At 40.2% G+C, this 13,979-nt stretch overlaps 1 protein-coding gene across 4 annotated transcripts in view; it reads left to right on the plus strand.

The window, feature by feature from the left end:
• IPPK (inositol-pentakisphosphate 2-kinase) overlaps positions 1–13,979 on the plus strand; it is a 70,281-nt gene that overhangs the window by 16,056 nt on the left and 40,246 nt on the right. For 3 of the 4 annotated variants that reach the window (XM_064518801.1, XM_064518802.1, XM_064518803.1), the window contains 2 exons: positions 312–383; positions 13,157–13,336. Coding sequence is in view for 1 of the 4 variants with exons in the window: in XM_064518799.1 (XP_064374869.1) it covers positions 13,749–13,829 (81 nt within the window). In the remaining 3 variants the exon portion in view is untranslated. Of the gene's footprint in view, positions 1–311; positions 384–13,156; positions 13,337–13,362; positions 13,830–13,979 lie in introns of those variants that run through there. The other variant, XM_064518799.1, reaches the window with a different exon arrangement.

Below are 13,979 nucleotides of genomic sequence, written 5' to 3' on the forward strand. Positions count from 1 at the left end.
AACTTTTCTTCCTTGCAATTAACAGTCTTAAGAGGTGGTTGTTGGTTTTTTTTTTTTTTTTTTTTTGGTGCTTTGTTATGGAGATATTGTAAGCATCTTTGTGTATATTTTTTGGAACAAACTATTATTTTAAGTATTTTTACATGATATAGTTGATGCCTTTGTGTGCTTCTAAATATAAAAAAAGACTAAAGCAATATGTTAATGTTCTTTCACATAATTACATAAACTCCTCATTCTATAACAGGGTTCCTGTGTATTTGTTTTCATTTGAATGATTCATCATTAATACTTTTTTTCTTTCTTTCCAGTACTTTAGAAGTCACATTTGAAATGAATGCCTGAGGAGGTCATCAGTAGAAGAATGGTTGCTTTTGGTAAAGGTAATATTTGTTAGAACTAAAGATTTTAGTCCTGCGTTTCCGCTAGAATTGAAATACTTGTGAAATCAAATGGGTATTTTAAGTTGGCAGTAATGCAAGTATGGGCCTGAAAACCTGATAGCGAGAAAGGACAGTTAACTAATGTTCTATCCCCGTGTAACTATCATGCATCATGACATAAAAGAACAGTGTCATACTCATGAAAGTTTGCTGTCATTTCACATTTTTCCTAATGCATAAATGCACATCTGTCTTGTGAAGAACTTGTGAATATCTTCAGCATCTTGTAAAGTTTATCTATAAACACAAAAAGTATATTTTGAGTGAGTTTAAAGATGTAGTTTTATAGGATTGGTAGTTAAGTGACCTTTTCTATCAATAATTTTTCAAATAATTTCAGAGAACTTCTTGTTTTGGCAATCAATGCCATATCTATTTCTCTTTCTATGATGCAGATTGGAGAAAACATTCAAACCATAGGCAGGAAATGAAGCTTTTGAAATAAACATTCGGAATAGGGAATCATCCCTTCTCTTTATCCATGGTTGCTTGGCTAGAGAAAGAATGGAAGTATATTGCAGTGAGATGGATTTAAATTAGACATCAGCTACAGATAGTTAGGTGCTGGAATGTGTTCCCTAGAATTTCCATCAGTGAGTATTTTTAGGAACAGATTAGACCAATACCTGTCAAAAAGGACAGAAGTGATCGTAGCTAGAGACAGAAAAATCTCCCTTCTATTTTCTCTGTTTTCTGTTGCAGATTCAGGTGTTTGTGCATGATTCTGCTTCCCGCTGAAATATCTAAGATTGATTTGGTGGGCTCAGAAAGGAAGGGACACAGCAATGTCTCTTTCTTGACTGTCTCTATGTGTGTGCCTTTATATGGATGTCAGATGATAACCTAGACAACACTGCAGCTATGTAAAACAATTTAACTTCCACCTGAAGTAAAATACTATTTTGTCTGTTTGTTTTGGTTTGAAGAACAGCAGACTCAGATGACTGCACTTAAATGTAGTGAATACCTCGCAAGGGAACTAAAAAGATGTATGGATAGAGCAAAGGGATATAAAAGGTTGGTTTGTTTTGTTGTAATCAGAAGAGAAAGGAAGAGTGGCAATAAAGAGCAGAAGAGTATTACATCTCTATATAAGGTCTTAGCTTTTAGCAATTAACTAGCCTGTTTTCCACAATTAATTGTTGCCTTACAGAAGAAACTGTCCTTCCTGTCAACGCTATTTGGACAGAAGTTAGGAAATCAAAGGGCAGTAAAATTAATAGTGAGTGGTTTGGGTGCTGTGTTGTGGTAGGCTTTGTCCCTAGAGCCACAGCCTAACAACAGAAAAAAGCAAAGCTCAGTTTTCTTGGAAGCTGGGAATAACTGCCATTTAAATTGCTTTCCATGAAGAGTGACTCTTTCATCCGTGGTGTATCATTAGGATAAATTGAATGAGCTCATTTTGCCAATAACTCTGTTTTACTGACAGAAAAGTCATTTAAAATGGAGAAGACAGATGGATAGTCTCTTTCCTTGGCTTCTGTGGCATGTTTATTAGGCCATTTTCTGTAAAAGCCCTGAGAAATACCTGTGGTGTTATTAGAGACTTATGTGGTACCATTTAAGCATGATTTTGGAAACCTCCTTCAATTTTATTTCTGTGGCTTAGATTTCCGTATTTTGATAAGTTATTACCTAATGAATTATATAGAAAATACTTTGTCCAATAATGTACGGCAGCAGTCACAGAGGAAAGGATGGAAGTTATTTTTTCTTTAAGGAAATTATTATTTTGATATGCACATAAATAGATACCAATGAATAAATTATAGAACATGTGCCACGAACAACATGCATTCACAATCCCCCCCCTTCCCCACAGTCACACTGTACTGCCCTTCTCAAGGACAGCACACCAAGGAGAATATTCCAACAGAAAGGAAAATAATTATATCTCATTGCTTATTAAGTAAGGCATCTTTGGTTATGCAATGAAGTATCACTTTTGAAATCCTGTGTTAGTAAGATAAAATTCTTGATTTTTTTCTGTCATTTTTTCTCCTTTTTTACAGTCTGCTCTTTGCTCTGTCATTGTCTTCAGTGATCTCTCATTTCTGTAAAATTATAATGTATAAGCAGAATTACTTGATATCTAACTGAAACATGGTGTTGCCGATCTTGCAAAATATCTCCTAGAGAAAGAGCCATATGTGGCAAAATGATGCTCGTAGGCAGAAAGAAAAGAAATTAGAGGTAGTGGGAATAAAATTGACCAGGAAATTCTGACTCCTATCAAAATTTGAAAGTACCCTTGGGAAATGTTTGTGAACTGGAAGGAATCCATGGCAAGGCTAAAAGCTTACAGGTTAAGGCGTAAACGTAAGTTTGTCCTTTTACTTTGCCTGATCCTTACACAAAGTGAATGATCTCTATACAAAGATCTAATAAATCATTTTTACACCTCTTGGAGATCTTGAGTTGTCCAGGAAGGATATTATATGTGTAGCTCCTGTAACTATACAGAGTAGACAACAGTACTGGCTTTGTCCATGTTTTGTTTTTTGAGTAATTGTTGCGAGCCAGATTTTGGCTGGTAATACTGGTTATTTCTGAAGTGGCATTTTCTGCTTTCAGTCAAGATGAATCTAGTCTCCTGATAGAAACAAAGCCTCTTTGAATGTGTGTGAGTGTAGTGCCCTTGATAAAGAATGATTAGTTATGATATGATTTTCACACCATAATAAATGACATTCTAGGACTAAAAATACAATTTGCAATTCATGTGCAAAAATACCAGTTCAGGTTTGTGGCCTTTGATATTCTGCACATTTCTTGTTTGCCTTTATTTGCTTCTGTTTTCCTTTCTTCCACTTTTTAAGTGCATCTTTAAAACTCCCATCTCTTCATTCCTGTTTAAGTTTCTTCTTTAGTTTGTCTTCATCTACTTTTAACCTCTTTCTGTGCCTAGTTATTTTTTCCCGTTTTATGTATCCTCCTAGTTCATTTTTTCCCACTTGCCTTACTTTTCTAAACCTTCTGTTTTTCTTGGATTTCCATACCCCCGACTTTCTCTGTGAGATTGTCAGATTTTAGCAATAAAAAGACTTACCACTGGATTCCGCAGTATTCACGCTCTACATCTACATATATTAGACGCACCACATCTCTCTTTGCTAGCTCCGCCTAAGATTCAGGGGCCAAATTATCACGCTGTTTTTTGAGCATGCATCTTTCTTTAACGGAAATGCAATTATTTTGTGATGCAGATGGTCTGCATTGGAGTTATACCAGTACAGGAAGCCAGAAGTGTGAAAGCTTATTATACAGTTTGTTATGGAAATTAGGCTTGTCGGCCTCCATAACAGGGCTTGACCCTAGGTTCCCACAGAAAAGTTCAGAGTCAAATCAAAACAAATCAGATAATTTTAATCATGCGCGTGCCGTAATTACAGCTCGAGCTGGGTGCCTCCAAAGAGGGACCCTAACATAAACAAATTCTGGGTAATTATAGTCTTTTCGACTTACATTTCCCACCCCTCACGCGATAGTTAGACCAATAATAATTTTTTGGTCTGGGGTCTCCTGCTCCTCATTGGGTCTCATCGTCATTCTGAGGCAAGCTGTTTTTCTCCTTATTCTTGTTTTTTGCAGTCTCTGATGACGGTCGTACCTCTGTTTTTGTTGGGTCTGGCGGTTGTCTCCCAAGGTCTTATTTTTCCCCATTGTTTTGGCATCTTCCCTCTCGGAGTCGGTGACACAGGTGCGCAGACTGCGTGTGGCTCCCTTATTTTCCCAGCCTGAACGAGCTCTGAGGCACTATTTTTTATTAAACTAAGTAAAGATTCGTTACTTTTCCCACGCTCGGCCTAAGGCTTCAGCAAATCTAGCCACTCATGCTAAGCAAGTTTTATGTAAGTTGTGCTAAGCAGGCATTTCTAGACAGTTTCAATTCACTATTCTTTAACATAGTTGTTTCTTTTATTTATTTTTTTTTTTTTGTGTCTCTCTTGGCCAGTAAATCTTGCTTGTGGTTCATGAGCAGTTCTGAGATACAGTCCACAAGAGAAGAGGTGCATGTTCAAACACTCCTGCTGGTACTGCCAACAGCACTCCATAAACTTGTTTGTTTCCGGTACTTCTGCTTTGGAAATGTCACAGGGCATAGAAATCTGCACTCCCAAATTACGGCTCAACTGAGCTAATGCTGAGTATAAAGGTGTCTACGTCATGTTTGTAGATGTTGCAGCAAAATGTTGATAAAAGTAGGATATGAGTCTAAGTAGGAAATTTACAATTCATTTTTTCCCTTTATATATAAACCAGTAAGCATACCTCCTATTACTGTTCTTACTGTTGTCCATTGCACGTGCTCCTCGGCTCCCTGCCTCCAGGCTCTCACATCTGGTGCAGGTGTTGAACAGCGGTGACTGCCTGGCCGAGCCGTCCGGTGCCCGCAGAGCCTTCTGCCCTCAGTGGGAACTGGGACTGATCAGTCCCTTGAAAATCCGACCAGTCCTCTTTAAAGCAGGTACAGAATTAGGAAGCCAAGGTAGTTTAAGTAACTTCCTCCACTGCCCTCCGTTCTTCAAAATACTTTCTGCGATCAAAATAATGAAATAATGACTGAGTCATTAAAGCTTTAACTCTGGCAAAACCAAATGGTTTGTTTGGAAATTATGTTAACTTCAGACCGGTGTCCCGAGGGAATATGAAGTCTAACAGACCACACCAGGGTGAGGGAAATACTTATGTCTGTAAAATGAACTACGTGTGGTATCCCCTGGCCTCGGTGAGTAAGGACCCCCATGCGTAAGAGACATAACAGCAGCAAGGGTGACGGCCGCTTGCTCGGAAGCGCAGGCAGGGCATGCTCTGCAGGAGGGAGCAGCGCGGAGGCGGCGGCTGGGCTCAGCCGTCAGTGCGTGCGCCCGGCCTCGTGCCTTGCCGACCCTGGCCGTGCCTTGCCGACCCGGCTTCCTCGCGCGGCCCCAGACTGCGCCGTCGCTGCCAGCTTGCCCGGTGATCGCTGCTGTGGGGCTGACCCTGCTCGCTGGCTCCAGGCCTGCTCCGGGGTCGCCAGGGCCCTGCGCGCGCACTTTATCTGGGAGACACGATAAGGAGAAGGGAACATTTTAGCAGTACACATAATTATCGGTATTTTTTAAATATCGTAAGAACACTGAGACTGCAAAGTCAGTCACTCAGAAATTAGCAAATGTCAGCTCTGACATTGCCTGCATATTTTAGCAGAAGGTTAGATTTTAATCTCCTTGAGATTAAAAAAAGCAGCAAAAGATAGTCCTTAACTTCAGGGTGACCTGTTATCCCGTACAATTTCCCTGTAAATTTCCCATGATTTTTTTCAACGCATGGATATGCTGTTGCTTCTTAATAAAGCAGCACAACTTTCAAAGTAATAAAATAGCATTTTTCAATTATCTTTTTTTCCAGAAATTTTTGAAATTACGCTTTTACACAAAAACAGCCAAAAAATTCCATCAAAAATTTCAGTTTGATGCAAATAGTGCAATCTTACCTTTTGATATGTCTGTCTAGAATAATGAATGGGAGATAAAAAATAGATTCAGAGCTTATCCTTTTAATTAATTATCTAAGAGCTCTCTAATTATGAGAGGATATGTGTGCAAATGTTTTTGCTGCTGCTACATAACATAATGCAACAGTGGAAAAAAAAAAACGTAAGAGGGCAGGGAGGTCTTGTTGATTTTCCTTTAGGAGCTACGGCGGGTGGAAGTAAAATAAAACCAACCAGCGAGCATTAAACAATGTAGACACGTCACTGTATCTCCTCAAACCAGTAGATGAGGCTGTTTCCCATTACATTTGTTTTGCAATACTCTAAAACACTATAAACCTGTAACTCTGTGTAGTAGACAAAATATTTTATTCATAAGTTGGGTCCTTAGAGAAGAGCAATTAGGAGTATTTGACTATTACCTGTGCTGCTGCTCTTCGGACACATCCAGAGGTAACGTAGGTCAAGCAGAGAAGTGAACGGCATTTCACTGCCTGCCTTTTGCAATACCGTGCCGAGTAGGAAAATGGAAGTGCAGTAGTGCACTTTGTTAATCAAAAATATATCCACCTTGATATCAGGAGTTCTGAGATTTACTAATCTCTCTCTCGCTCACTCTCTCTTCCTCTCTGTGGCTTTGATGGATTTGCTTTGTAAAACATACTGATCCTGGATCCTCAAGAACCAAATTGCAATTTTTTTAAATTGTCTGCCTCTATTACTTTTCCTGCTTTTGTCAGGTTATCTCCTCTTTCCAAGTACTTGTTTCTCGCTAGAGGGCAAATATTATCAGTTAAGTAATTTTTGTTCTGTCCGCTGCTTTTGTTTTCTGTTGGGTAGCAGGATCAGTCTAGCTGATTTTACAGTACATTTCTAGTAACTACAAATATATATTTTTTCGTTGATCTTGCCACGTTAATTGTAATGAAATGTCTAGCTCCAGATCTGGTTTTGTAAATATCTTTCGTGTGCACCTCTAACTTAATGTTGCAGAGTCATAATTAAAATTGGTTTAAAAGCAACCATTAAATATCCAATTGATTTCCCCTTAATCAAGAGAATTGTAGATTGTTACTTTGGAGATAGCCATCTTCAAACGGTAAGGCAGTATCTGGTAGTATCGTATGGGGTATCACTCATGTTCTGGTAACACCGGTCATTTCAGCTCTCTTTTAATGTAAGTACAGCCATCAGTAAAGCGATGGCAGAGATGTAATGCTTTGTGGGGAGGAGGCAGGGACAACATTTCGTCGATAGGCTCCTTACTGATTTTCAGAGCACACCAGAAATACTTGTTCGTGGTCTGTGCCCTTTCGTCCCCCTTTGAAGGGTCCCCCGCGCGTTCCGCGTGTAAGAAAGTTCTGCGGTGTTGATAAAAGTACAATTTTATAATTGGCTTAATCTGATCTGAACCCGAGTGAGTGACAAAATGCGCAGTCCTGCACTCCCCACCAGTGCTGACTGTGTTCCCATTCCTTCTTTAACGATAGCTGGAGGACTCGCGTGACCTTGCAATGACTCATGCTGGTTTGCTGATTCAACTAAAAACTAATCATATCCAAAAAATACAGATATTATCAGTCAGATGAATAAACTGCTCTAACTTGCTGCCTGAGTGTAAGTGTGCTAAAGACAATGCAAGAGAGGGGACAGGAACATATGGCCGGATTTGAAGAGGGGAACAGGACTGCCCTTTTGAGATAGCCTCGTGCTATGTTAGTGTCTGCGCCTGTGAAACTGCGTTATATGCAAGTTTACATACGGGAGATGGGAGATAATCTGAGATTAAAATTTGGAGAAGATGTCTCTTGAAGTTATGGTTTCTATTTATTGTATTTCAATCATGATGGTTCCAGCAAACTAGGTTCTTGAAGGGAGTTGGTTGAAGAAATGCATTCATTTCACATGCTGCTGTCAGGATCCGGAGCTCACTTCGAAGTCGTTAGCACTGCAGTCAGCAAAATGGGGTGTCTATGATCTGAAGGAATTATGTTTTAAAAAAGTATTTGATACCTGTGTCAGGGAACATAAATCAGAATGTATCAGTAATTTTGCAGAAGAAACGCAGTCCTTCTGTACCATCTCCTGATATTACTGCACAATCTGGTGTTTCTGTTCACAAACTGAAATGTAATGTGTGATCACTTTATGTCAGTTTGTAATTTATCTTCTGGAGACCTTGTACTCAGTGAACCACTGGGTTTAACTGAGAAGGTTTCAAGGTTTTTCACAGAAGTGCGTTGACAAACAATGGCAGTTCAGCTAAAAGAAACAGTTTAATATATGTATTCTCTTTTCTATTTGAAGATGGTCACAGTGGGCTTGTGTCAGAAAGAGAAATTTGTTTTAAGATGTCCTCTGCTTTAACCATTAACAGCTCGAAGGACTAAACATGAGATTAGATATGTTTTTGATAACAGACAATGAGGTATTTTCCCAAGGGCAGACATGTTGCAAGAGGGTGTATTTGATCATGAGCTAGTAGTACAACATTAACAGCAAAGCGTCTGCAATATGAATAGCTACTCTGTCCCCAAAGCAGCAAAAATAGTACCTCAGTGACTTCTGAGCAGGCTATTGAGTCTGCTCTGGCCACTTGCTGTCAACTCCTTCTGTAAAAAGTATATTTTTTTCCTCCATCACTGGTATGTCACTTAAAGTTTTTAGGTCTTGTCTTGTATTATCTCTTCATCTTCTCCTTCCTTGCCTTGATGAAGTGCTGTAAGAACAGATTTTCAGGAGGTGCTTAAGGTGGTGGTGGGTCTTTTTTCATTCTGATTTCATGCCCTGTCAAAGCTACTAGGATTTCATCACAAAGTTCTACTTTTTAAACCTCCTAATTAGATCTTCTTTTCCACATATTTTCCCTTACTGGCCCCCAAAATTCACATCAATGCTTTATTTTCCAGGGTAATTAGTTGTATTTTTCCCTCAGTAAATGTTCAGGATTCCTGACCATAGAAGACAGTAGCTAATGATCTTGTCTATGTATAAAAAAAATTGCGTTTCTTGGCAGTTCTTTGGAGTTACATATACTGTACTGGGAAGAGGTTATTTACATTCTGTATTGGTAACTTAATTTCCTCCCTCATCAGACTATGTAGCAATTGAACCTCTTAATAATTAAAATGACTGTTTATTCACATCTATGATTATTGATGGCTAGTTAAGTTTATGCAAGCTCTTGTCAGTTAACAACATATACATGGCGTTAGCTTCACTGACCTGAAGTCACATTTTTCTTGCCACTTGCAGTCCTATTCTTTGGACCATATTTTTGTTTCTTTGATAACATTCATGTAGTCAGCATATTCTAAAAGTTGGTGCAGGCCAATTAAATTCATTCCCATCTTGAGAATTCTTCAGTGACCATTAAAGCTTTTCCACACTGTAATTTCTAAGGATAGACTTACTTGCCTTAAACCAATACTCATGGAACTTGGGGAAGAGATTTCACTTTTTGCTCATGTTCTGTTTTTGTTTGCAAAACTATGAGTTACCCTAACCTATTGACTTTCTTAGAGTTCCTGAAATATTTTATTGTAGTTCAAAGTGCCACATGTGCTTTCTAAAAAGCTATCGAACTAGATGTACACTCCAGTCATATTCTCATCTTTTTCCTTTGGTGATCAGTGTTGCTCATTTTAGATGGTGAAATGACAGTTTGAGGATGAAGTTTTCTGGGTTTCTAGCAAGTGTATGAAATAAGGCAAGCAAACTGTGGATTCGAGAAGAACTGAGGCATGGAGCAATGCTATCATCTTGATAATAGAAGGGCAAAGCTTTTAAATTTTGGTGAAGTGCAAGTTACATAAGTATACTCCATTGTTGATGGGTCAGGCTATAATAAAAATATAAAACTGTCGGATAATCTTCTCTAATTATATGTTTTGAAAACTCAAAATGATGCAGTAGATTAAAACCTAATAACAGCATTTTGTAGCACAATTTCATTTTAATATTTTCATGCCCAATATTATTGGACTCATTGTCTTGAATTGGTGATTTTGAAACAAAAATTTCTGTGGGGGAGACATTTATAGGTCCTGGAACTTAGATCCTTTTTGTCATTTTTACTCTTTTTAATAAAGAATAAATTATTCCTGGTTTTACAGGATCCTTTCATTATGGGAAACTGAAGATGTATCACTAAAATCTTCCTCATGAACTTACTGTCATTTGCATTACTCTCACCCACTTTTATTGAGCTTCATGTAATGTTATTTTTTTTCTCAGATCTGGATTTCATAAACTTTTTTTAGCTGCTAGGAAGAAACACTTCCCTGAATTTTTGCCTCAGAGTAAATAAGACAAGTGAATTTTTTAGCCGTGTCATTCTCATTCCTTGGTGAAATGACTAGGTATGAAAGATTGTGTGTGTCAGAGTCCAGTGTTGATAGTTCCTGGGGGGTATGGCTGGGAAAAAGACGTAAAAGTTTAGAGTTGAAGCCCACTGAAATTACCAAAAAAAATTTACTTATGTTTCAGTGGCTTTGGTTCAGTAAAGATCTGTATTCCAGAAGTCACCCAGGAGTGCTGAGATGAATAAACTGAAAATGTGAGGTCTGTGCCATAGCTTAAATCCCATTAAACGCTGTTGTGGATGTTCTACTTCAGGTATAAAATGAGTTAGAAAATTAGCCTACAAACATGGGATGATAGAAGATGGGGGGGGAAGAAGTTTTATATTATTTAATGTATTGTTGTTTAACTTTTTCATGTAAAGAGCCAGGAGGACTATTTTCTCTTAGTTTTAAGTCTGTCTGACAGTGGGTTTAGGTAGGCAATACTTCATTAGCTTATTCATAAGGATGTGATATGATTTGTGATCTCAGGCCACCTTATCTTGTCTTGAGACTATCTGCACAGTTGTTAAATACAGTGTGCCCACTGATTTAATGCCTTGAGATTATTTACCTTGATTTTTTTGGCATTCTCAACACGGAAGAGCCCTAAGAAACAGGAATTGTGACATAAAACTTAACACAGCATAGTGCAGCCACAGGACCCAGTAAAATGGAAAGGCATTTTAGGCCTATGGTGCTCTCTGCTCTCCTTCAAATTACATCAAAAAGAAAATGGTGATGGCATTAAGTGGGAGCTGTAGAACTGAAGGTGTGATTACCCTAGACATACCTGAGATGGTTTTAAACTAGCTTATTTACATACAGAATTACCAGAAAACACCTGGCTGTCTACTGAGATCCTCTGGCAGATTTTGAAGCTCACTGAGCTCTGTGCTAGCAGTCCTGGAGATAGCTAATTAAAACTAACCCAGGTATGTCTGTGCAAGCTGTACTTATGCCACGAGACACAACCGGAGCTTCTCCAGCATGGCTAAGCAACACCTTAATGTCATTAACAGCACAGAAACTTAAGATACTTCAGTCCAAGCAAATTTGTACTGAAACAAATACTATATAAAAAGTAATGACAAACAGAAAATAGCATGCAATAATTTTTGTCTCTCCATTTTCAGACTTCTACTTGGTTGCATTTTCACAACTCCCCTGTAATGTAACATAGTAGTAGTTCTACATGGCAGAATGGAGGAGAAAAAGATGAAGAAGTGAAGGGAGTTGCTGGAGACAATGACTCTATTAAAACTCGGTTCTGAATTTTTACTCTGGCACTCAGAACTTCCACTTTATTTTTCTGTGTAGATGTACATTTTGTAGAATTATGAAAGAATAGAAAATGAATCAATTTTAAAGAGAACTATAGTATAGCAAGTTAAGACAAATTAGTTCTGCCATTGCAAGAAAATAAATAGAGAATATTACTTGACTTTGTATTTCTTAATGTAAACCTACTTAGTGTCCATGTATTATTTCTCTAAAGTACAAGTAATTTTAATGAAAGTATTGTAGTTACCACAGTCATACTTAGTCTAGTCTGAAATTTCTTTATAACACTCTTTTTGATAAAGCCAGGATGACATGGTAAGTTTTGGTATGTTTCATATGTTCATTCCTTATTACATAATAAACTTGGCAGAAAGGGAAGATAACAGGTACTTTAAACAGCCCATTGACAGTATTTTTTCTTTATTAAATGGCCAGAGGAGCAGGGATTCATATTTTCCTTTTTCATATTGGAGCCTGTAAGATATTGTTAAATAAAAAGTTAAGTGCTCATCATTCCATATTTTGGCAAAAAAAAGCATAAATTGTTGTAACCACAATTACCTTTCACAATTCTAGTGCAATTAGGTTATAAACCATTAAGTTACAGCACCACACTCAAAACAGGAGCAAGGACTCACGACAAAATAATGCAGGTTTAATTTTCAGCATTCTAGGTGCATCTTCACTTTCTGTTAAGAATAAAAAGGTTTCCTAATGCTTTTTCTTCTTTGACTTGTTTTAAAAGAATGCATAGAAGTCAAAATTGGCTACTGTTCAAATTATACTAATGTTCATTACACACAGAAAAACTTGCAAGTTTATGTTCCCTTATGATGCGTCAGCTTGGCTACTCATGCGTTACCTTCTGAGGAAAAACAACACAAGGGAGGACTTCAGAGTGCACTTTGTGATAATTCTAAAATTGTAATTCAAGGGTAAATTTCGATGTTCGTAGCCAAAACTCATACTGATTTCCTGTTGGCTTCAGTTAAAAAGGAAAAAAAAAAGAGAAAAGATGACTGGATTAAGATTCTAATTAAGATTCTAGATCCATATTCTGGAATTCTAGAGAATTTGGCCCTATCTTTGTGATAGGTAATTTATGCACGTTATTTGTCTTAAATGTACTGCCCATGTTGTATGTGAATATACTTACATGTATCTATTCATATCTATAGGGATGTTTGCATGTGTGTGATGAGGTACTATGTGAAACTGTATTCAAGTTATGGATACTGATAAGGAAAAAAGGATATTTATACTTGCAACACCTCTACTAGGTATTTGAAAGATTGGTGTATTGCAGCACAGAAAATGATTCAAAGATACCCAAGTGCAAAGTGAGCTGCAGCTCAGTTCTGTAACCTTAAAAACAGCATTAGCTCTAAGAAACAAGACTCCAAAGATAAACTGCAGTTCTTGAGCATTTGATAATCTGAATAACCTCTGTGTTAATGCTGCAAGCGTAAAGTCATTTTCTGTAATCTAGTACTCGAATATATCATCTTGGCAACAAAAAGGTGCATGCAAAATATTCCGTTTATTATGTTTATTATTCCATTATCAGTTAGCTCGAGATCACCGTTCCCGGTTTTGTTTTTGTTTTCCAGTTCTGCTGAATGGCCTCCGAAACCTGAGCGCCGAGAGCGAGGTACCGCGATGCTCCTCCACGCTCCCGGCGTCCCGTGACTCTGAAGTGACCGCGGCCGCCTCGGCCGGGCCGCTCGGCAGCCCCCCGCCGCGCCCGGGGAGGGGGCAGCGCCAGCGCTGCGGGCCCGCAGCTGCGCCGGGTAACGGCTCCGCACGGCCGGCGAGGCGGCAGCTTCGCTTCCGTCGCTGAAGGGCGCGCCCCGAGCCGCCGCCGTGTCGCTCCGGCCGCTCCGGGCCGGCCCCCCGCCAGCCCGGGGAGAGCCGCCTCCCGGCAGCGTCGCCGTTCCCAGCCGCCCGCTCCTGCCCCCGTCAATGATGGCGGCCGGAGGAGCTGCCCCGCTCTAAGATGGCCGCCAGCCGTGCGCGCGCCGGGCCGGGCCGGCGCCCTGCGGGCGCCCTGCGACCTCGCCGCGGAGGGCGGGACTTCCTGCGCCGCGGGGGAGGGGCGGCGCGGCGCGCAGCGCCGGTGGCGGAGGCGTGAGCGCGAGCGCGGCGGGCTGGCGGCGGGCACCGTCCGCACAGGGCGCGGCGGCGGCGCGGGCCGGGCCGGGCATGGAAGTGGAGAAGATGGATGAGAATGAATGGAAGTACCACGGGGAGGGCAACCAGAGCCTCGTCGTCTCGCACTGCCAGGTAGGGCGGCTGCGGTGGCTAACGGCCGGCGCGCGAGCGCCTCCCCCCAACCGCCGCGGCGCGCGGGGGGCGCCGAGCGGCAGCGCCCCGGGGCCGGCGGCTCCCCGGAGGCCGCGGCCCGGATCGCGGCGCGGGCGGGCGGCGGGGCCG

This window comes from Dromaius novaehollandiae, chromosome 12 (genome assembly GCF_036370855.1).
Source record: "Dromaius novaehollandiae isolate bDroNov1 chromosome 12, bDroNov1.hap1, whole genome shotgun sequence".
Lineage (NCBI taxonomy): Eukaryota > Metazoa > Chordata > Aves > Casuariiformes > Dromaiidae > Dromaius > Dromaius novaehollandiae.